Genomic DNA, 25,553 nt, shown 5'->3' on the forward strand with positions numbered 1-25,553 from the left:
CCTCATGTGTTAATATTTTTCCTTGTAATAATGTATGGTTTTCTAAAAATGAGAACTGCTGCGTCTGTGTGTAGATGAGATAAGCAAAGTGTAGCCTATGCGCGTTGTGCACACGCTACATTGGTTATGGCCAAGCATGCTCCCTTAAAATAGCACATGAATAACATGCGCAACGCGCCACTGACTTTAGACTAGGTTTTTCCTGGTCAGTGGCGGAATTGTTTTCTAAACCTGCAAAATACGTTTGCGCCGGAACACGCCTCCTCTTTGCACTGAACCGCCCCCGGGAGCGCAAATGCATTTGCTAGTTTACCGACGTGCGTCTGTGGAGGGAAAAGTCAGCTGTGCGCGGGTGCAAAATAGGAATGATACATGCGTCGGTGTACAAAGTCAATTGCGCTGGGTGCAAGATAGGGCCCTATGCCCTTTTTTAATTAGTTTTTTTATTTTTTATTTGTAATTTCATTTTTAAAATGGCTATACAGTTTTTTTTTATCTTTCTTACTGGGGGTTTTAGGGCGCTGCTTTAGATTAATATTTATTGTGGAAAGTATTATTTATTTCTTCTTTTTTTTGTGATCAACTTTTTATTGTCTTTAGAAATAACATCCATTCAAACAAACAGACAGGGAACGGGGAGCAACATACATATTATCCATAATTTAACAATATGAAAGAGTGAGAAAAAAAATATATAGTCATTCCTTTATATAGTCCAATATGTTGGAAGAAAAAGATTGCCATGCATCAATGGTACTAGGTTTAGCCTTGTTAATTCGTGCTGTTGTACATTCACAAGTCACTATTTTATGTAAGCTATGAATCCAATATGTTTTTGCACACATGTGCAGAGTAAACCAGTTCTGTATTATTGTCTTCTTTGCAGCTGTAAACCCAGCAAACAACATTCTCTTTTGCAATGAACTTATACAGAGATCAGAATCATCATTGAGAAGACATAAACCCGGAATTTATTTATTTTCAGGTTTATGCAATTATCATTACTTTAATAGTGGGTATAATAATATAATTAAATCTTTTTTCAGATAATATTTTAACATCTTGCTTTAAAAAACAATAATTTAATCACATGTTGTTGTTAAAAACATTGTTTTGTAATGTCATGTCATTGCATTTACTGTAGGAAGACTGAGAATTGTGGCACTCTTGCATTGTTAAATAAACTCTAGATATGTTTTGACAGATTAATATAGAAGCTAATATGGAGAGGACACAGACATGAATGAATTGTTTAATAACATTCTTTTGCATGATTTGTGACCTTAGCTGGGATTTTATTATAATTTAATTTGTTTATAAGCTGCATAACTGATTCCCTCATTAGGTTATTGTGACTAGAACATTGTCATGATTTTTAAAGGCTGCCATTGTCACTAAATTGTTTTAGAGGCAACGCATTAAACAAGCATTGGTGGCAACATTCTTTCTACAACAATTAGGGCTCCTTGTGAATGACACTGGAGGGAATATCTCATTAAATTAGTGTCGCATTTGACAGTGAATAAGCTACGGATGCTACAACTCTTTCCCTTGATGCTCCTGGCATAGCAAGGCTTTGTTAGTTATTGATATAGTTAATAGTAAATGTGTTTTTAAAGTCTTTGCATGTTGATGACCTCATTTGTTTGCATGAACAGAAGATCAATGGTTGGGTAACAGGTGGGTCATGACCCAAAAAAGTCTATATTCTGATAAATTACATTTCTGCTCTCATGCATTTGCAAAATTATCCATTTCCCTGTCAGGTTAATCATTTTGCACATTGGTAGGCCAATTCAGTGACAATATTAAAATAATTTGAAATTAATAAAATTAAAATAATTACATTCTGTAATTCCAGAGCTTGTAATTTCATGAACTGAATGTTTTTCAGGGTTCACACTTTTTTATAACTAATGAATACATGACTGTTCTAGTCATTCGTGATTGTGGGATAAGTTATTTTTTGCTCACAAATAGCAATTTCTACAAAATAAAATATTGTACAGTTAGACAGAAAATAATTATATTCATTATAGATATTTCCATGACCTTTTAAGATTTTATGTAACACTAAAAAAAGTTTATTTGTCAACATTAGTTAATGAATTAACTAACCTGAGCTAACAGTGAACATTAACATTTAATAATAATATTTCATATAGCGCCTCAGTTCAAGTGCAGTTATATCCTGACTGCTCAATCACTTTCAACCTCGGAAAGACGTAAATAAAACAACTTTAGAACAATATGTGGTGTAACAGAAAAGCCATTCAGTGACCATAAACTCAATAGTTAGCAAAACAATTACTCTAGAGAGGAACATTTTGCTAAATGCACTATATTACATATTCCTTTTTCTTTTTCTTTTTTTTCTTTACTGTTCTTCAAAATGTAATGTAGCCTATGTTTGAATAAATTAAATTAAATAAATAAGTTTTTCTGACAGCCACCATTTAAATGTTTATTTTTCAAAACACAAATTTGAGTAGAAATATTATTATGTAATTATAAATTTAGTATTGTACTTTATAAAAACTTTCTTGTGTATAATTTAAGTGTTTGTAAATAAATCAATCTTTAGTATTCTAGTACAATTGACTCCCTGTATAGTTTACAGCATTAGTTGATTTTTTTCCTTTTAGTACTGCACCTGATCGATACCCCAATTAATTGATGTTGAATCGCAAGTTTGTAAATCGAATGGCAAGCTTGTGAATCTAAATTGAATCAGATTGTGAAATTTGTTATTCATTTTATAAATGTACTAGTAAATGTTGAAATTGAAGACTAATAGAATTGTAGAATTGTTCATTGTTAGTTCATGTTAACTAATGTTGTGTATTAATGTTACCAAATGAAACAGTTTCTAGAAGTCTCGCTTTTAAAATTTCCTTTTATATCCAGGTTTTTTAAGACCATCGGAACCCGAATCGGAAGCTTGTTTTGTCTTATTTTAAATCATTTTAAGTCATCTTGCAGTTTTTTGGAAGCATGATGAGGCCCCCTAATTAATTGTCGCCCTTCTCTATTTTCTCTTTAAACAGAACGATGCTGAGAGTCTGGCCTCAGGATGTTGGAATTGGGCACGTGTTCGGTCAGCGCTCAGACCCTCTCTGACCGTAATGCCCTGGCAGTCCCGTCTTTTGGTCAGGGCATGTGTGGCGGGAGCACACCCCCGCGATGTTTCCTCCTCCAGCCCAAGGACCCGGAGAGCTGGCTCAAGCACCGGGGAAACCTGGAAGACGGCTCCCTCTCCTGTTCTCTCCTGGAGCCCCAGAGACTGGCTGACAGTTTCCTGTACCATGCATCTAGTTTCGATACACTTTACGTCCCCCACGCCCACCCGGTGGGTCTGGCACCATCCTCCCTGGATCTGGGGGGGTCCTGCGAGGGGGCGGCCGCGTTGGGCCTGGACCCCGACATGCCCGTCAGCCCGAATATCATTAACAGGCGCAGGGGGGGACTTATCGAACAACGGGACATCATTAAAGCACATCAGGCGCACAAGATCCAGAGCACCCCACAGGCCCGGCGCAAGGAATGGGAGTAAGTGGCACGTGCATACACACAGCATGCAATTTAATTAGCTCTTCGCACACTTCGTAGAAGTTTCTTTATTGATAGGCTCTTATTGGTCACACTACTTAAAGAAATACTTCACCCAGAAATGAAAATTCCATGTTTTACTCACACTCATGTCATTCAAACTGGTAAAAATAATAAATTTTGAATAATGTTCTGGTTCCGCTGTTTTTGCCATTTCAGTGAAGATGCTTCATTTAAGCTTCAGAAAGCACCCTAAAATTATAATAAAAGTGGTCCAAATGAGTGGTGCTCTATGTTCCAAGTCTTCTGAAGTCATACGATAGTTTTTTGTGATGAAAGACCAAAATGTAGGATGTTATTCACTTAAAAGTGTGTTCATTAGAGAAATAGCCATGTCTGATTCACCAACAAGTTGTCCTTTTGTGTTCCATGGAAGAAAGAAACTCATATGGGTTTGAAACCACATGAGGGTTAATAAAAAACGAGTATAAGATTATTCATTTTTGGGAGAATATCCTTTAAGATAGCTATAACCATAAATAGACAACATTTGCCAGTCTCATACTGGTGTTGTGGCATTGTGGAGTAACAGTTTACTTCTGTGCCATCATTGATATCTAGTGTTTGAATTCAGGTGATGACATGCTAAGAAAGGGCCTCTTATGATACAAAGCCTTGTTTCCACTTATAATAGAGTGATGCATCATACAGGCTGATATATCGACATGTATTTAACCCCTCTTTTTTTTAAACCTTACTTTTAAATGGTAGTGTATCACAGTTATCTCAAAAATATTAAGCAGCTGTTGTTCACATTGATAATAATAAGAAATGTTTCTTGAGCACCGAATCAGCATATTAGAATGATTTCTGAAGGATCATGTGACACTGAAGACTGAAACTATATCTGCTGAATATTCAGATTTAACATCACATGAATAAATTACATTTTAAAATATATTAATATAGAAAACACTTATTTTAAATAGTTATAATTGTTTTTACTGTATTTTTAATCAAAGAAATGCAGCCTGTGTGAGCATAAGAAACTTCTTTTAAAACATTTAAAAACTCTTACCAACCCCAAACTTTTGAATTGTAGTGTATGTCACAGTAATATATCAGTCATAAATAAGATATGGAACTATATAAGAGAACTTAATCTGTGTGACCCATGGAGAAGGTTAACCCTAGTAAAAGAACATATTCATGCTGCCCTACAGTGACGAAGGGTCATTCTCGTATTGATTATTTTTTAATTTCTAATGACCTCTTTCCAAGAGTAACAATTTGTAAGTATGATTCTATTGTCATTTCGGAATCATGGACCAGTGTCTTTACAAATCAATAAGTGATATGAAAGAAACTCGCCGCTGGCGCCTCCAACCGAAATGGCTGCATGATCGTGATTTTATCAAATTTATTGGAGAACAGATAGATAATTTTTTCAAAGAGAATAAAAATGAAACGTCAGCTACTATAAGGTGGGAAGCATTCAAGGCATATATCCGAGGTCAGATCATTTGTTTTACAAGCTCAAAAATGAATAAAATAAAATTGGAATTAGATTTATTGGAAAAAGAAATTATGCTTGCAGAGGGAAAGGCTTATTTAGACACTTCAAATACAATACATCATGAACTTCTTAAATTTAGGGCTCAATATAATACTCTCTCCATAACAAAAGCTGAAAACAGCTTAATAAGATTGAAACAGTCTTTCTACGAACATGGAGAAAAAGCAGGAAAACTATTAGCAAGGCAGATAAAAAAATTGGACACAGAAAAAGCCATTAATAGTATTCAAATGTTGAATGGGGAAATAACATCTAATCCTTTAGACTAGAGATAAATAATGCTTTTGTTTAGTTTTATAAAGATTTATATAAATCTGAATCAGCACATTTTACTGAAGACCAAGCTCGAATTCTCAATGATCTTCATTTCCCACTCATATCAGAAGAAGATAAAAATTATTTAGACCGTATATTTGAAGAAAGTGAAGTCATGGAATCTATATCAAAGCTGAAGAATGGTAAATCAGCTGGCCCTGACGGTCTGCCAATTGACATATATAAGCTTTTTAAAAATAAATTGGTTGGCCCTCTGAAGGAAATGTATGCCGAATCATTTCAAAATGGTTATTTGCCACCAACTTTGAGAAATGCCTTAATTACTTTAATTTTGAAACCTGACAAGTCTCCTTCCAAATGCGAGTCATATCCGTCATAAATAAACCTGTTCTCCAGAAATCAGCATCAGTTATTGAAACATGTATCAGTCGACCACTTTCACAGTGTAGGTCAGATTATCATGATTAGATTCTATACAGTATATTTCGGGTTACAAGCCAATATGGAGGGAAACATGGGATTCCACATTCATTGTGTTCCATTGGTGATTTTTATATATTAAACAGTTGTGCTTTGTGTGCTTTTTAGGGCTAGTCTTTATCCTCTGCTTTTTTCATTAGGACGGTGTGGGTTTTACAGTTGTTAAACCAGGAGAAAAGGAGGCTGAAAGGAACACTCTGAGCTTACTTGTTATCGCTGCCTTATATAGTACATGTCATAACACTGAGAAATTATAGGTATGTTGCATCAAGAAAGATTTTCAGTAGAGTCATTTGAGTGACTATACGAGCAGAATAGAAAAGACTTTCTCTTTAAAGAAGTAACAGTCTCAATGGCTACTTTTCATCTCATAATAATCTATACGAGATGTTCGTTATAAAAAAAAGTTATTTTATAGTCTAAAGTTATAGTTTATAGTTATTCTATAGTCTCTTATTTGATAGACTTTACATATTAAAATCTCTCTATTTAACCCTTTACGTATTAAAGTCTCTCTATTTAACCCTTTAAGTGGCAAACTCAGAAACAAAAACTGCATTAAAAAAAGATTTCTTTGCATTATGAGCTTTTATCAAATAGTTCAGATGTTCATTAATGGGTGAAGTACATTTTTTTATTATAATCAATCACTTTATTTGGGGTAAATCAGACCTACCAGTATAATGCAAAATAAAAAACTTCTGTATAGTATACCAAAATATTGAATGTAAAGTTATGTAGAACATGTTTAGACTTAAATTTTAACATGATACACACACAATTCCTGTAAAAATAAAATAAGTGCATGATTTTAAGGGAAAGTTCACCTAAAAATGAAAATTCTGTCATCGTTTACTCACCCTCAAGTTGTTCCAAACCTTTTCTGCTGGACACAAAAGAAGATATTTAGAAGAATATGGGTAACAAGTAAATGCACATCTACTGTTCTAAAATATATTACTCTTTTTTTAAATATATTACTCAGCCCACAGAAAATGCTTAAATTTGAAAGATTAACAATTACGCTAGATCAGGGGTGAGCAACTAATATGACATGGAAGTGCCATTTTAAAGTTTTCTTGGTAATCACTGTCTCGTAAATGAATTTTATTATACTATATAGAAGTAAGAAGTAATATTACAAAGCATTAAGAGGGCAAAAAACAAAAGAAGCAGACCAAAGTACATCACCACTGCAGCACTTCCATGTGTTTGAGTGAGTAAAGAGAGAGAAAGAGAGAGCTGTGTCTCGCAGTGGACATTGCATTTCTGAAATGATTACCTCTCATTTAGCTTTAAACACATTATGAGGGGCTATAATGACCCTAACAGCCCTGAGACACGCTTACACACTCTCACAGGCTCCAGATACACTAGATCCCGCTGAGCTGGGCAGCACATACTGTATCAGCTACTGCTTTGTTCCCTGGACCTTTCTTTACTTAAATGCACCCTAGTGCTGCTAATGCTGATGTACTCTGGGACTAAATATTTAAACAGAGTTGGGAATGTGTCTAAAAGGCATTTTGTTAGATAGGATGGTGGAGAGAAGAGGAAACATCAGAGTGTAATTTAGAAAGGCATTCCAGCGTTTGATTTGTGTAAATGAATGAAGTGCTAATGTACTGTTCCCGCAGAATAGAGTATGTGTGGGTTTACCTAGATGTACTTTGTATATGATATGTCCTTATTTAGGCTATAGGTAAACATGCACCTAGCCTAATTGATCTATGAATCAAATCTCTTTGACAAAGTAATCTGTTGACCTAATAAGACAGCATAGCACTGTACACACACTGTGCACAGAGATGTATTGTTTAGTTTTCTTCTAAACAATACATGGCTAGAATTTTACATTTAGGGAAATATTTTTTTCTACCAATGCAGTGACTTTACCTTAAGCTGTTCATGAGTACAGGGTTTCTCATCCATCTAGCCCTGCTGGATAATTAAGAAGACTTTTCAGCTGTGAGTTTGCAGAGAAGAAAATGAATGGTCCACACGGGAGGTGGGGGTGGTAGGCTATAAATTCTGGCCTGGACTCGACTGAAAATGCAGTTTGTAAGAGAGATTGCTGCAGATAATCTTTTTCTGGCAGTGTATATAATAGAGTGGCTTTTATATGCAGTATAGTCTAGCCTCAGATGTTATGCCCACAGGCCGATGAATATAGCACATAAAATGGGAAATACTTTGGGAGTTTCAAATGTGTGTCTCGCGTTCTTTACGGTCCACATGGAAACATGGAAACAAAGCTGTTGTAATGCTAAACCCCCTGATGGAAGAAGAAAGCCATTGTGTTTATAACTGTGACAATGAGCGTCAAAAGAATGTGAAGTTCACACCATCATTGTTGCTGAATTCCTGAATGAATTTCACGCTGATCTGTTATTTTGGGGACATTGACTTTACATTTTGGCCAATGAAAGCTGCTACGCGAGTCTTAAATGGTTAGTTAAAAAAATAAAAATTCTGTTAATTACTCACCCTCATGTGGTTCCAAACCCAAAAAACCTTCGTTCATCTTCGGAACACAAATTATGATATTTTTGATGAAATCCTAGAGCTTTCAGTCCCTCCATAGCCAGCTACGCAACTGAAACTTTTGACGCTACGCGTTGAAAGGCTCATAAAGAGATTGTAAAACTAATTCATATGAATTGAGCGGTTTAGTCCAAATTTTCTGAAAAGACTTGATCGCTTCATATGATGAACAGATTGAATTTAGGCTTTTACTCACATATAAACATTGATCAGCGAACATAAACAGAAGCTCAGCCGAACCTGCTTATCGCACGAGAACAAACCTCTTGTGGAATTTCAAACGTGCTGCTTAAATGCTTGAAATAGCAAGAATGAGTCTGAAATATGGTCAGAATATGTCGAAATGATTCTTTTAACCTTTTGCATGATATAGATGAGCAACATTATGTTTTGTGATCCGTTTCCATCCATCTATGAAGCCTGTCATGGTAGCATTTCAACGTGACTACTGTAAGGTTACATATGAGTCATAGCTCTCGGAAAACATATGCTTTTGTAATCCTTGAGCCCATATGTAAAAGAGCCTATGCTTTTTCTGTCAACAAACAGAAACATTTCTTTATAGAGGAAAAGGTTCTTTCTCCTTTTTCTCCAGACAATGGAAAGACATTTTGTTTTTTTCAGCCCTTAACATTAAGATGTTGAAGAGAACATTTTATTTCTTATATTTGGTCCAAATTGTTCAGACAGACATTTAAGTGAACTAACACTGTGTTGCATGACTGTTGTGTGTGTGTGTGTGTGTGTGTGTGAGTGAATGTACTATGTGACTGCGTGGGAGTCTCTGTTCAGTTAAGTAGCAGACAGGAAAAATACTAAGCCTGGGGAAAAAAAAGTTGCTGTCACAACACAAGCGTACGACATCATGTGTCATTTCACACACATGCAGAGACAATTGGGCTTCGCAATATGTCTTGCGCTGGGCTATTATTGCCACTGTCTCTACAGATGCCTAATGGTTTGTTGCTGCTCGCTTGGGTTGCGTGATTAAGCACTGTCAGGATAATTCAGCTCATGATGGTAGACAATAGCGCCGGTGCAGTCAAGAGTGACACAATGTTTTCATCTCACATCTGACTTTACTGTATTCAAAGAGGCACAGGTCATAGGCATCGCCATGGAAACCTCATCGCTGATTGCGCCAAAATCAAAACTCTCGAAAAGTGGATGGAGCAGATCCTCAAGCCACCATCCCCATTGCCTCCTTTCAAGATCTAATTAAACCTCTCACTCAAACTGATCTTTAGCCCTCATTCTGTGAAACATGGGAGGCTTTTAACACACTTTACCCAGGCCTTTTCACGCAAGCGTGCAATGTGTAAGCTTGTTGCCTGGAATTCTTGAAGAAGCATAATGATTCCACCATTTAATGTCACTGTATGGTCCTCAAATAGAAAGGCATAGGTATTGTTATATTTAGTAGTAGTAATTATAATATTGTCTGTAGATAATAGACAAGTCTGACGTCACAGAAATTGATTTGACCCTTAGTTTTTGGAGGATTCTATTCTATTCTATTCTATTCTATTCTATTCTATTCTATTCTATTCTATTCACCACTTGTCTTGTATGGTCTTGGGATGCGGGAGCCTATCCCAGCATTTCAGGCTGTAGACAGGGAAACACCCTGGATGAATGGCACCCTGGCTAGCCTGTCACTTTTTATTAGGGCCCAAGCCCTGAAAGGGCGAAGGCCCTATTGTTTCTGGTAGGATTATTTATTATTATTATTTTGTCAACCTTTCGGGCACTTTTGGGGCCCTTAACATGCTCAAAAACTCTTGAAACTTTGCACACGGGTCAGAACCCGCGGCCATCAGGGCCGGGCTGTGGCAGGGGGGCTCGACAGCGCCCCCTGGAACGGGATCCGAACACTTGTCCATAAATCAAACACACTTGCATGTAATAAGCATTTCAGGCTGTAGACAGGGAAACACCCTGGATGAATGGCACCCTGGCTAGCCCGTCACTTTTTATTTTGTCAAAAAAACATGAAGATGATGCACTGACTTTTTTTTTTTTGGTGGTAAATGTGAGGAATGTTCCACATATGCCACCTCATGGAGTTCTGGAGAAAGAAACAAAATGTAGGCATCCTTGAAAATGTTTTTGTCTAGATGGGTTGTGTTATAGCATTAACAGTCAGAGTATAATTCTTAAAATCAATTTAAGGCATGCATTTGTTGCAGTTCATTTAAAAGGTTATGAGCTTCTTTTTTTTTACCAATTTTACAAAGCCAATTTTTACTCACATTTTGTCACGTACTGCTCTGAGACACAAAGGTTGAGGATCCAAATGCAGTTTATTTAATAGGGACAATCCAAACACATAATCCAAAGTAAAGGCAAGGTCAAACGCAGGCAGGCAGTCCAATCAAACAAACAGGCAGGCAGGCAGGCAGGGAGGGAACACAGGAAAAAGGGTAATCCAGAGACAGGCAAGAAATCCAAAACCAACAGACATAGGACCAGGAAAACGCTCAGAGATGCAGTGTAAACAACTAACAAGACTTCGCAGGGAATGACAGAAAGAACCAGGCTTATATAGGGTGAGTAAACAAGATGATGAGACACAGGTGAATGTGATCATGGCTGATTAGTCTTGGTAAAGGATTATGGGGAATGGAGTCTGTGGATGTGTGGTGATTGTCCGGGTTGGAGTGCCCTCTGATAGTAATTCCGGGCACTTTCACTGGTGATCGTTACACATTTGGTGTTCAACAGGGGTTCATTTTGGACCCTCTGCTCAAGACGTCACTGGAAGGAAGACACATTGTAAGATAATGAGAGCTGCTCTTAAACAGGGTGGGCAGAAGCTGCTGTGAGAGGAGAACAGTGGAGAACAGAGACCAAATGACAGACAGGCCTATTTTTAGAATACATTCATGAAACAGAAAGAGGTACTCGCACATACATTCATGAAACATAGCTGCACAGATACACACACACAAGTAAATATTCACAAATTTCTAATTTCCCTATTGTGATTATTATCTAGGTTTTATTTTTAATATTGTTGTGAGGACATTTGCTGACCCAAATGCACTCACAATCATTTATGAAAAACACACAAACGAGCTTAGAGACATTCATGATAAACACTCAAAGATGCATTGCACTCACAAACGTTGATAAAAACACACACACATTGACTCTGTATTGCCCTTAGCCTGTGTGATCTTCCAATAGGAGTCAGGGTCGTTCATCCAGGTGGAAGACAGGTGTTCTCTACCGTGGCCCTGTGGCTGTGATGTGTTGAATGGAATGGCCCTTGGCGCTCTGCTGTCTCCATCTCTCAGCATCATTCTGTGCTCTGACCAAAAGCAGAAATGCGGCAGAGCTTGTGTAGACATCTAGATGTTGGGTGGAATTTGTGTCTCAGATGTCCATAATACACAGTGACAACGGTGCATGATAAGAATGTAGTCGATGTATCAGGAATATTGGGAATGATTGACATGTTCATTGTCATAATAACAGTTTCACTTTCTTTTCTGTTTATACAGTGTTTTGAAGCAGGAGTTCTCCAATTGATTGGTGCGATTTTGATATATCTTTTAATATACACTACCATTCAAAAGTTTAAGGTCAGCAAGTTTTTTGTTGTTGAAAGGAATTAATACTTTTATTCAGCAAGGATGCATTAAATTGATCAGACTTTTATAATAAAAAGACTTTTATATTGTTACAAAAGTTATTTCAAATAAATGTTTTTTTTTTTTTAGGGCTGGGAATCGCACAAAAAAAAAAAACTAATTAATTGCACAATTTGCTGTAATTAATTGCAATTAATTGCATTTCCCCCAAGCTTGTAATCATCAATATTTAAACTTAGAATAACCTAATTAATAGCCCTGTATTAAAATAATATTAAACATCAATATATCAATATATTATTCTGTTTCAATAATCAATCAACATAATAAATCTTTTTTTTTTCATCAAAATAATTATCAAAATAAAATATAGTCCTACAAAGCTATTATTACCAGAGCATGTGATCAGAGCAGGTCATTTTACCATTGTTGCCCAGCATGACTATACCAGCTCAGGCCTATTGCAAACAGAAGTCTAGCCTACTATAGAGAAATTTCACGTTATTTGAGCGGACTTTGCTTTTTCAGTGCGTGATCGGTACATGATTGCGTTTGGGCCGTTAACGACAGAGCAGAACGCGCAGCGCAAACATGGAGCGGCCACACACACACACACACACACACACACACACACACACACACACACACACACACACACACACAAACACACACACGGAACGGAGAGCACGGCGCAGAAAAGACCCGCTCATGAAAGCTGCGCGGGAATGAAACCTGATCGCCGAACACGGAGGGGCGGGACGGCATATTTTCGGCCTTTTCAATAGCAGCCGCAACAGGAAGTCATTAAAATGTGTTTTCTTGGGCAGAAAATCAGCATATTAGAATGATTTCTGCATGTTTGTGTTCAGCTTTATCATCACAGGAATAAATTACAATTTAAAATATAAAAAATAGTTATTAGAATCTTTTAAAATATTACAGGTGAACATAAGAGACTTTTTTCAAAAACATAAAAAAAAAACTTACCAGCCTCAAACTTTTGAACAGTTTATATTTTTATTTAATTTTACCTAAAAGAATAAATACAGGGGAAACCTTAAACAGGTATGGAGGTTTATATTGCGATGCTAACAGTGTTTTTGTCTCCAAGGGACATTTAAGACGCATTTAAAAGCATTTTTACCTTAAGTTGTTCTGTTCAGCCTATAAATGTTTTGCTCTCAACAACCAGCAGAGTTTAAATGTCAGACTTGTTTGTCAAAGCTGAATAATTGATGTTGACATGTTGAAAAGGCCTATTCATCAGCCTGATCTGATGTGTTTGTCAGTCACAAAAGGAGGAGAGGCAGAAATGAAGAATGATGTGTCTAGATGCATGAGCACAGTCTCTTATTTGTCAATGTGTTGTTGTTTTTTTTAAATGCACCAAGCCACAGTAAAAAAAATATTTCTAGATCTAGTCAATAATGCTGAAAAAAGCTGACCTAAATATTTTTCTTTTGTTTACCTGCTATTTTAAAGGTTTGTGGGAAATTCTAACAACAACTTTAAAGTAATACATGTAATGTGTCTTGATGCAGCATTTCTGTTATAGTCAGAAGTTGAAACAGCAAGCATAATAGGTTATTGTACTTGTATTGTATTGTATTGTTTTTTTTAGCTTTTCGTAAAGAGGGAAACATTAATAACAATCACAATATGTTCTACTATAAGTGTCAGAAACAAAACCTCCCCCCTGCCCTCATTCGTAGATGTTATAAGTACAAGTCATACATATTGTACTACAAGAAACTAAACGAGTATGTGACTGACTGCGTAAATATAGTACATAATATGAATATATAAACATATGAGGAAAAATAAAATAAACTAAAATTAATGAATAAAATTACTTTGATAATGCATACTAATAATATATACATACATGTATATACACCTATATTTAAAGAAAACTATATACATGATTATACATATATGTGCATTACATACATTTGCACACCCCATATACCCATTCAAACACATTTATACTTATACACCTGCATGGCCACACGTACTTGCATACTCATACCATATGCATGCATACTTGTAACAGCCCACATACATCTATGTTCATACACGTCAATGAAAAATGAGTTAGGCTAACTAATTGGGTAAAAAGAATATATGAATGGAGGAAAATTGCAAATGACACTTAACTTCTATCTCTAAGGATAATACTTGTTCCCAGTCACTTTAACTCTAACAAAAAACAAAACAAAAGGCGGTAACCATCTTTATTAACCTGATTGTTGGAAGTACTACAATTCCTTGTTAAGATAACAGGCAATATCTAAGAGTCGAAGCACACAGAGCGCACACCTTTCCTTGACCACTAAGCCCTTATTAAGTTATAAATCAAGATTAAGTAAGGATTTTATTGGGTTCCACATTTTTTTAATTGTCTTGGGTATATTTGCTAACTTATCTCAGCTCTTCAAGGGGGTAACACATTACTTAGGTCTCTGGGCCAACTCTCAAATATGGGCACCGACTCAGATTTCCATTTCTGTAAAATTGCTTTTTTTGCTAAGATCATGCATAATGAAACGGCCTGTGATAAATATTTATTTCCTATACTTGAAGTATCCCCAAAAATGCCCACTTTATAAGCTTCTGAGAGAAATTCAGAATTATACTGCCAGAAAGGCCAGATTTGATGACATGACCAGAAAGCATGAGATAACGTACCTTCTGCGATTTTACATTTGTTACATGTAGAGGATACATTAGGGTAAATCCTATGTAATTTGGTCCTCGAATAATGAAGTCTGTGGATAACTTTAAATTGGATCACAGCATGTCTAGCATTAATAGAACATTCATGAATTTTATTAATTTTATTAAACCCATGTATCACTAGACAATTCTATAGCAAGTTCCTGCTCCCATTCTTGCTTAATATGAACAGTGTTCGTGTTCACCTTGTCTAATAATAGAGCATTAAAAAAAAGAAAGTAACAGCACCTTGTTCCACTGGACAACGATTACTTAGTGTTTCGAGAATTTGATGTATTGATATGTTTTCAAAGCCTATGAAATGTTTCCTTATAAAATCCCTAATTTGTAAATACCGGAAAAAATCTGTAGATAAAATATTTTAATTTAAGTTGAGTAAATGAACCAAATTTATTATCAATATACAAGTCCCTTATGGAAATTAAACCCCTTTGCTTCCATTGGGAGAAAACCTTGTCATGTAAGCCTGGAGTGATGGCATGGTTTTTACAAATTGGGCTGTCCAAATATATATGTTGAAGATCCAAAAATGATTTAATCCGCTTCTATATTTTAAGGGAATTATTTATTATTAAATTCTCATTATATTCAATTTTTACTGGACTATTCAACAAAGCTTCTAAAGATGTCTTCCTACACGAGGTTCTTTCTAACCAGACCCATTCCGGTATCTCCCCATTATTCCCTGGAGTTTGTCTCCACCAGGAAAGGAACTGTAAATTAGCGGCCCAATAGTTACATCTGAAGTGGGGAATACTAAATCCTCCTTTTGCTTTTTGGCCTGCTTTTGGCCCCAAATCCAAATCTTTTTAGAGTAGTTAACATATAAGGCCATTCAATTTGGTCAAATGCTCGTTGTGCATCTAAAGAGCTCAAACATGCTTTTGTCACATGCTTCGTATAAAGGCGTCTCTGATTTGACTGTATGTGCCGATTTGGCTTAAATCCAGTCTGATCCTGATGATTGAACATATATATTGTTTGCCTCTATTGGAATAAGAGAGACTGGGCGATATGAGGACATCTTAAAGGGATAGTTCACTTTGAAATTAAATTTTGGTATGTTTTAGCTTACCTCAAGGGCATCCAAGATGTAGGTGTCTTTTTTTCCGCAGTAGTTTCAATTTTGATATTTTTAGGTCAAACAGTTCTTGTCTGTCAGTCATATAATGCAGGTCTATGGTCACTGTCTCAAAGAGCATGCACAGAGTCCAAATTAAAACAATTCCCCATCGTCCAAATTAAACAATTCCCCATCGTAAGTACACATTGATGGCCTGAGACACGAAACGAGAGGTTTGTGTGAGAAAACGAACAGTATTTATATCGTTTTTACCTCTTATACACAGCCATGTCCAAGTGATCTGATCTGACGTGTGCGCAGACTGGTGCATAGATATATACACTCTAGATGTCGCCTTGTCTACGGCAGTTCATTGGAACGAATGTCTTTAAGGCGACATCTAGTGTATATATCTATGCACCAGTCTGCGTACACGTCAGATCAGATCACTTGGACATGGCTGTGTATAAGAGGTAAAAACGATATAAATACTGTTCGTTTTCTCACACAAACCGCTCGTTTCGTGTCTTAGGCCATCAATGTGTACTTACGATGGGGAAGTGTTTAATTTGGACGACGGGGAATTGTTTTAATTTGGACTCTGTGCATGCTCTTTGAGACAGTGACCATAGACCTGCATTATATGACTGACAGACAAGAACGGTTTGACCTAAAAATATCAAAATTGAAACTACTGCGGAAAAAAAGACACCTACATCTTGGATGCCCTTGAGGTAAGCTAAAACATACCAAAAATTTATTTCAAAGTGAACTATCCCTTTAATTTTATCCCGTTAAAACTATGTTAGCCTTGTAGAATGTGCCCCATGGGGGGAAGTTTCAACTGGGAGAATGAGTGATTAATCATACAGAGAAACACAGGGGCAAGAATCTCCCAAAACTTTTTATAAGATTCTGCACTAAACCCGTCTGGGCCTGCACATTTATTATTAGGTTATTAACCACTTCGCTGATTTCGTTTTAAAGTAATCTCCTCTTCTAACATTTCAACAGCTTCTTCACTTAATCGGGGAAGATTAATATTAGATAAGAAGTGATATATTTCATTAATATCTGTATTTCCTTTGGATGTATACTTTTTATAAAAGTCTGCAAAGCGCTCATTTATCCGCTTGGGATTGGTTAATATTTCTCTGCTCTCTGTCCGAATCTTATGAATGGCTCTTGATGCTTGGGACTGTTTAAGCTGTCGAGCTAGTTGTTTATGAGGTTTTTAGTTCGAAATGACGTTGTTTAATCTGATTAAGCTGTTTAGGGACAGCTGGTTTTTTTTTGTTTGTTTTTTTGCAAGAATAGAGTTATATTTACTTCTTAATGCTACAATTCTTTTTAAAGTAATTGAACAATAATTAAGTTTATAACATTCCTCTAATTCAGTATGGTGTCTATTTCATTTAATCTCTTTTTATCTTCTTTGTTTTTCCTTAATTGAAATTAGGTTACATCCCCCCTAACAACTGCTTTCATTGAGTCCCACAGTGCTGAGTCTGTCATACTGCCAATATCATTTTCAGACAGAAAGTACCCAATTTTTTCTATTATGTAATCACAAAATTTACTATCATTCAGTAAGGAGTTGTCAAATCTCCAATTATAGGTCCCTTTTTCTGGCTTCAAATTCCTGTGTTAATGTGGCATGATCTGATATTAATCTGTTATGGTATTGAGTGGATCTAACCATTTTTATCAGATTGGAATCTATAATAAAGAAATCAATTCTGGAATAGGATTTATGAACTGATGAATAAAAAGAATATTCTCGAGCTGATGGGTTTAAACATCGCCATATTGTCTATGTTGAGATTTTTCAAATAACTATGTAAAGTAGCTGCAGATTTACTTTTTGTGGTGCGACTAGACTGTGCATCTTTAACTGGGTCAATAACACAATTAAAATCTCCCCCTATAATCACATTAGACAAAGTATCGTCAGGTATTTTGTCTAAAACCTGAGATAAATCAACTTAATGTAACGTGTATGTTCTGTCTTGGTTTCGTTTTCATTCTGTTCCCTGTTCTGTTTTGCCTGAGTTCTGTTCCCTAGCTAGTTTCCTTGGTTATTAATTAATCCCACACCTGTTCCTAGTTCTGTTAATTAGTTCTCCCTGTGTATTTAAACCCTGAGTTCTGTCTGTTCTTTGTCTGGTATCATTTATGTTTGCGGCTGTGTTATACGTGGTTGTGATTATCTTTCTCTGACGTTTTCCTGTGTCAGTTGGATATAATTATTAAAGACTGTTTGTTTTTTGTAACCTCGATCATCATGTGCTTCACTACAGCCACCCACACGTGACACGTAATCATTAAGCAACAATATTTGTTTTGAAAATTTAAATTGATTTTCAGGGGCATTGTTAACAAGGGCATATTCTTTTCAAACCGTGTAAAAAACAATCCACAAACACAGTGTCCATTAATGTCAAGTACTTCAATTAAATCAGTTAACTGAAATAAAACAATACACGCTCTACTAGAAATGCACTTTAAATAATTGTTTGGTCTCTCTGTCCTAACCTAAACCAAACCTCATGACTAGATTGGCCTAATATCATGAAATAGGAATACCATTAAATGCATTTTGGTCCCAAGCACTGGCTTATTTCTGACCCTAGTTCAGTCCCATTTGCCCTTTTCCCAGAAGGCATTGGGGGATTTATAATTATGGTTGCTGTGTTTGCAATGTTGTTATTGATTTTGTCACACTTGGCAAATTGTTGACTCTTTTCAGGATGCGTTTGCGTTTTATATAGCAAATGTTTAATCCTGTGTTGTGTTTTAGTATTGTGTGTTTTGTCTCATGAGTGTTCTTGTGTCAGTAATTTTAACAAAAGCAGCATTTTGAGATCCATGTGCATTTCTTATAGAAAACATTATTATTAAAACAAATGTTAACTTAATTACTTAAAATATAAGTAATTGGTTAATTATAAACTAAATGAGTTGCCTTTTTTTTTTTTACATGAACACCTCTCTTTTTTAATAGATTTAGGTTGATGCAGAGGGACCAGAACATGTCATGTTGATGCATTACTTTTGAAGGAGTTACTTTTGAATATATTGATCTAGATCCGTCTGTGGTCTGGAGAGAGGAAATAAATGGAAAAATGACTAAAGGTTTTTGTCAGAAAATGTAATTGGTTGCTAAAGTAAATGATGTTGGAAAAATGATAATCAATGTGTGCGGGGCCTGGGTTATTTGTAGAGTATTTTTGTTGAATGTTCCTGGGGAAGAACATTGTAGCCAGAGCTACTTCTCTGTGTTTACATCTATGACGAGTCATGCAGGTACTGGGCTACTCCACAGAGATTGTCGTCCCGCCCGGTCTAAAATAGTCCTAATATAAACACTTATTATAGGCGTACCTTAGTGATTCAGGATAAGACAAAAACACGGTTTGGAAAACCGATTCATGATGTACTCACTATATCAATTTTGAACAAAAAAGTTACATAGTGTACCTTTAAATAAACAATTTCATAAGAGTTGTATGACTATACACGTTTATAGAAAGATGCTTGTCATCTTTGAAATATGAAAATCAGTATATGTGAGAAATATTTGATAACACTTTTTTGACAATTAGTTTCTGTAAATATCTCTTCCATTGTTACTCTTCTGACAGCATTAATTATAGGAATATGTACCCTAATATGTGTAATATGATCACTGTAAAATAAAGTGTTATCAAATTATTTATTGCAGTAAATAATTTCTTGCAATAAACTGGTTAATGTTTTTTTCACTGCAGGTAGACATCAGTGTTACTCACAGTATATATATATACTGTACACACACTGTACACGGGTGAACTGCCGCCGACGTGTGGAACACAGTAAAAACTAGACGGACAGACGCTCACCGACGGCCCGACATTGACTATCATCAAGCGTAGTGTCAGTTCTGGCAGGTCACGTTAGTCAAGCTCGCATCAGCTGACTCTCAGCTGATCCACGTCTACCTATAGGAATACGACACCTATCACTGTATACATATATAAGCTCCTTCAGTATTATCAGAGCCCGTCTACGGAGAGCCTGGCCACTCCCTATTAAGTCCTATTGTACCGAATTTTGGTTGTAGTTCCACCAGAGTTCCACTGGGGGCGATCGCCCATGAGTGCAAAATGAATGGGAGTCTATGGAGCTAGACGGCTAAATTTGTCTCTTTCACCCGATTGCCGTTGAGAAATCTCAGATTTGATTGTAGGTTTTGCAAGTTCAACATGGGTTATAGGTCAAAAGTTGAATGAACGAGTACTTATGTCCTTTCGATTTCTTACAGGTTGAGTTGTTGTTGCCCATAACACGCTAGCATTCTGCTAATGAACGCTGATTGGTCAGTGAAGGACTGATTATGACCAGAGATACCGCTTGATGGCATCGTGTGTGTGTGTGTATTTTCGGCGTGGTCTTTTAAAACAACAAAACAAAAAGCTGTGTCAGCTGTGTTGTCGATGCCTCGAGAGAAAAGAAAGTGCAGAGCGCGAAAGCACCAAACTGACTGAAGGATTGCCGTAAAGCAGTATCTCTGGTCGTACGATGTGTATGTAAATACTTTTTAAAGCAAATAAGTGACTCTAATCTAACACCCAGTAATGTGTAATTTCTTTGCATCTCCTTTCGAATACAACATTCAAATTACTAGACAAAAAATTATATCCTGAGAAAAGTGGATTTTGAGGGGTATAGCTCCATACAGTAGACCTCCATTCATTCTGCACTCGTCCTGTGAGCGCCCTCATATGGAACCAGAGTGGAACTGCAACCAGTTCAGAAGCCGGAAGTTTACTGAGAGTGGAACTTCTCCCCTTATTAGACATTCTCTGGTATTATCAACAGCTATTGTGTTTCTCAGGCGCTAATTACCCTCCTCCATCCCCAGCTCCTCCTCTCGTGCAGTCAGTATGGCATTCTGATTCCTCTTGAATAGTTGTCCTGACAGAACCATGATTTACTCACCCTCAAGAAATAGGTGTACATGACTTTCTTCTTTTAGCCAAACGCAGTTATAGGAGTTATATTAAATAATATCCTGGCTCTTCCAAGCTTTATAATGGGAGTGAATAGGACCTGAGTTTTAGAAGCTCCAAAAAGCACATCCATCCATCATAAAAGTAATCCATACGACTCCAGTGGGTTAATAAATGCCTTCTGAAGTGAAGCGTTGGGTTTTTGTTAGATAAACAAGATAAACTCGCGTGTTCACGAGAGAGTCGAGTTCCGGCGGAAGGGTGACCTCTGACCTGACATTCCTTTAAAGACTATTTCTTTAAAGACTGTTTATCACAATAAGGGTTTTTCTAAAAACACAAAAAGGCGCCAGACGTCTTATCAGCAATTTCATCCATTTCATTGCTAAACATGTTAAACACCCAGTAATGTTGCATGAAGTGACAAACGATCCATATACACAGTTCCAATTTAGCTTATAGATTTCTGAAACACAGTTTGCTGTATTTGCTGATTTAGGAACAGTGAATGAGATCAACCCATTTGCTTCACCCGCATTCTATGTTATGGTGCAAGTAACACAGCTTATGTTATGGGAATAGATTCTGTGTTAAGAATAGACTACACAAATAATTTAGTTTTTAATGTCAATCTCTCTCCCCTTCTGTTTCTTTGAGATCATTGCCTCTATCAGCTTCCTGTATAATGTTGTCTTTAATAGACCCAGTCTCAGAGAAGCAGAACATGAAATATTCCTCTCACAGACCAGTCCGGCTCTGTTATACTCCAACACACAGTCTTGTGTGTTTTTAATTATTTATAACCCAGATTTATTGATATTATGGAAGCCGCTGCTGGCAAAGCCATGAAATTACATGTCAACCATTGGTTAGTGGAAGCGCGTCATTGTAAATGTGCAAGATTACCAGTCTGAGTAAATTAAATACAAAATAGGATGAGCTGATTTGTTTATTTTGTACATTTTAATAAGAATATAAAATGTTCTGTCACTGACTATTTTTCATCAGTGAGCGCCAATTATGCAGCGTTTTCACTCTCTTGATTAATTAATGATCTAGAATCTAAAGATATTGGAATCTTTGATTTGAATCAAAGGATTCTCATAATAAAGGGAGGTCATTTTCTTGTCTGAATCATTCATATTAAACCACATGAAACGGCTTACTTCAGCCATTAGGACATCATTTGCATTAACAAAAGCAGAATCCAAAAGTAGACTGACTCCCACATACTTCCTATAGTCTGTTGGGTTGTCTAATTAATTTTCTGTCCCCATTAGCGAATTTCATAAACGAAATTAAAAGTTCCATTCACTCTTATTTTCCCATTTTCTCCATTGATGTAGCCCACAAATGAATTCAAAAGGAGCTATTACAGCAGTCTGTACAAAAAGATTGCTGCTCAAAAACGACTTCGTGTCCATGACTGAACTGGGTGGTTAGCTAGTGTTAGGCAGTGTATATCCCTCTAATAAGGAATTTGTTATTGATCTAGAACAGTGGTTCTCAATTGGTGAGTTTCTAAAACAATGACAAATGCAGGTAATAACATGTTTTACCCGTATTATTGCAGCTATTACTGCTTTATTTTTTAAAGAAAATATTTTGATAGAAAAAATATGTTTGCATGTATGCAAAATGCATAATAAATATTTTTGAAAGAATATAAAATAAATATGAAATAATTTAAATATATAATAAACCTTATAGCCTACATTTAAAATTGGAAATGTGAAATTATAAATAGACAATTATAAATTTTAATTCATTAAAAAAAGTATGTGTGAAAAATGCATAATATTTTTTTATTTTTTTATTTAAACCTTATACATTTAAAATTGGAAATGTGAAATGATAAATATATAAATTTAAATTTATTAAAAAAGTATGTGTGAAAAATGCACAATATTTTTTTATTTAAACCTTATACATTTAAAATTGGAAATGTGAAATTATAAATTCATTAACAAGTTCATTAAAATTCATTAAAAAAGTGTTGGGGCCAGTGAAAAAATATGTTTATAATATATATTAATACAAATCTGAACAATTGGCACAACCAGACCAGCAGGAAAAAAAACTTTACTATTGTGTAAATTAAACTTATTAAATTTATTAAATTAAACATATTAATTATTCTTGTAAGGGGGGAGAAAACCCTTCCCATCTTTTTTAGTGACATCAAACTAATGTATTTTTGCCCAATTTATTCTCTCACTTGGTAATATGTCAGACACTCTTACACTATCTTGTTCCACGTGTTTAAATCATCTGGCAAATCATACATCTGCTATTGTTTATGCAGTTACAAAATTGCCCATTTATCCTATTTACCCTAACATAATTTTAATGAATTTGCATATTGTTGCACCTACTCAGTTCATAATAACATTTAATTGAGTTTGAATGCTTAATTTTAAGGTAATTTTTGTTGGGTCTGTATTGAGTCGCCATGTCCAATGTGAAATCTGCGTCCTGGAGCCAAATCCGGTGAGACTCTGGTCTTGAAGGGCCGTTTGGTGCTTTGCAGCTTGTGACGCAGTACAAAGACATGCACGGGGCAATTGTAGAGGGAAGTGAGGATAGTGGGGGTGGGAGCTTTTAGGAGCATCGCTCCGTGCTCAAAACATAAAAGTGTTGAGAATACAGCAGCAGGCCAGATAAATGTCAGATCTTTCCTTTGCTGTGGAATCACTTACATGCACGTTCACATCGCATTTAAATATCAAAGGTGGCAACGTGTTTGGAAGCCCTTTGCATACCGGTGAAACACTGTTTTGGGAGAGATTTGATGAAAGAATGTCATTAACCCCATTTTGGTCTTATATGTGATTATGAAAAATAGCTGCGGTGCTGTTCCTTGAGTCGTCATCGCAAATTAGGTCTTAATTAATGTGTCTGACCTACCTGTTGTGCAGCTGGGATAGTCTGGGAAGTGTGTTAGGCTGACACAACAAGCAGGTGAAAGATTATATGTGTGGTTGGTTGCTGGTTCTCTTTGGATACTCCATCATCTTGCCTCTTCATACCTCTATTGGGAGGCCACAGTCATAGCTTATGTGTGGTGAGTAATGTTTGTTTGGAGAGCATGCTGATGATAGATAGAGACAGCTAATAGGTGCATTTCACAGAAGCAACTCACACCTGCTTCCAGCAATGTACAATCTCATCAGCCTCCCCTTGTGGTCAATAACGATACTGCATTAACAATCATATTTTTGGAAAATATGATAGTGCTAGTTATCTTTCTGCCCCTGAAAATAAAACATGGCTTGGTTCTTTAGTGGGTAAACATTAACTAATGTGTTTTCTAGAAAAGTATATCCAATTGAATCGTTTATTAATTGTAATTCCTCTTATGTAATTTATAGTTTGGAATGTGATTGTGGAAAATTTTAGGTCAAACAAAACGGAAATTGAGAGTGGCTGAAATAAATATGCTATTCGTACTAAAAGCTTGTTGTATCCTATGGCAAGGCATTATAATGAGGTGGGTCATGGTAGTGACAGCTCCCTTAAATTGATTGGAATTGAATCTATCCCTGGTACCATAAGCGGTGGGAATAGATTGAAACGTCTTGGATCTATACACATGTTTTGGATCTATACACTTAATGGTGCAAAGTTACCTAGAGTTAATGAGGAAATAGATTTTTTATCATTCTTGTAGTAATTGTCTTTATATATATATATATATATATATATATATATATATATATATAATATTTGTGTATATATATATATACACAAAATTGTTGTTATCAAAACCCTCTCTTTGATTACCTAATCACATGGCGTGATAATTCACTTACAGGTACTAACCGTTACTGAACACTGCTCAAACTATCAACACGTAACACACACACACACACACACACACACACACACACACACACACACACACACACACACACACACACACACACACACACACACACACACACACACACACACACACACACACACAAATACTAGCACACAAAGCACTTCCTGTATTCCTCAACCTCATCCACAACCCCATCTGTCCCTACCCTGATTCTGTGCCCCTGATGCCCCTGTCTGTGCCAGCGGGGTGAGAGCCAGGCAAGCCATCCATCCTCCCTTGCCATGTGGCTCCAAACCTCCGCAAACCCTGCCAGGACCATCTCCTGATGGAAGCTTTTGAATGGCCACTGTACAAGAAGTGTAATTTACAGTGTCTAGATGCCAAAATGAATTACAACATTCAATCTTTTTTTTTTTTTTTTTTAGAGCAGCAAAATGTACTTTATGGAGATGGATTATTTAATCTCAGCAATAAGAGCACTATGGCTTTGATCAGGAAGTCTGGTGCACTTGTTAGAGCTTGTTAGAAATATTTTTTCACCATAAGGTTTCATACATTGCGAAATTCAAATGTGAACAAGAAACTATCTATTCAGAGATCTGAACTCATTCGAGAATTGAGGCAAAGCAATTGAGAAAAACTATAAAAGAATTGTTCACTCAAAATTAAAATTCAGTCATTTTTCAACCATTTGATCTTTTTTTATTGCTGTAATGTTGCTTCATTTTCAAATTGTATTAGATAAAAAAACATTAAACGGAAATTAGAAATGTTGCCTTGAGAACTAACTAAAATAAAGTTTTAGTTGAAGTACTGCAATAACTAAAACTAAAACTGAAATACACATAAATTAAACATAAATAGAGTTGTTAAAAATATACTTACATTACAAAATACAAATAAACCTAAATAAAAA

The 25,553-nt window shown here is 35.9% G+C and overlaps 1 protein-coding gene across 11 annotated transcripts in view; it reads left to right on the forward strand.

Moving 5' to 3' along the window:
• Nucleotides 1-25,553, forward strand: part of cacna1ea (calcium channel, voltage-dependent, R type, alpha 1E subunit a) — a 160,053-nt gene that overhangs the window by 20,300 nt on the left and 114,200 nt on the right. For all 11 annotated transcript variants that reach the window (XM_082188979.1, XM_082188981.1, XM_082188975.1 and 8 more), the window contains exon 2: nt 3,048-3,549. In XM_082188979.1, coding sequence (XP_082045105.1) covers nt 3,074-3,549 — 476 coding nt within the window. In that variant the 5' untranslated portion in view covers nt 3,048-3,073. The remainder of the gene's footprint in view (nt 1-3,047; nt 3,550-25,553) is intronic.

The sequence above is a fragment of the Leuciscus leuciscus genome (assembly GCF_965113295.1).
Source record: "Leuciscus leuciscus genome assembly, chromosome: 13".
NCBI lineage: Eukaryota > Metazoa > Chordata > Actinopteri > Cypriniformes > Leuciscidae > Leuciscus > Leuciscus leuciscus.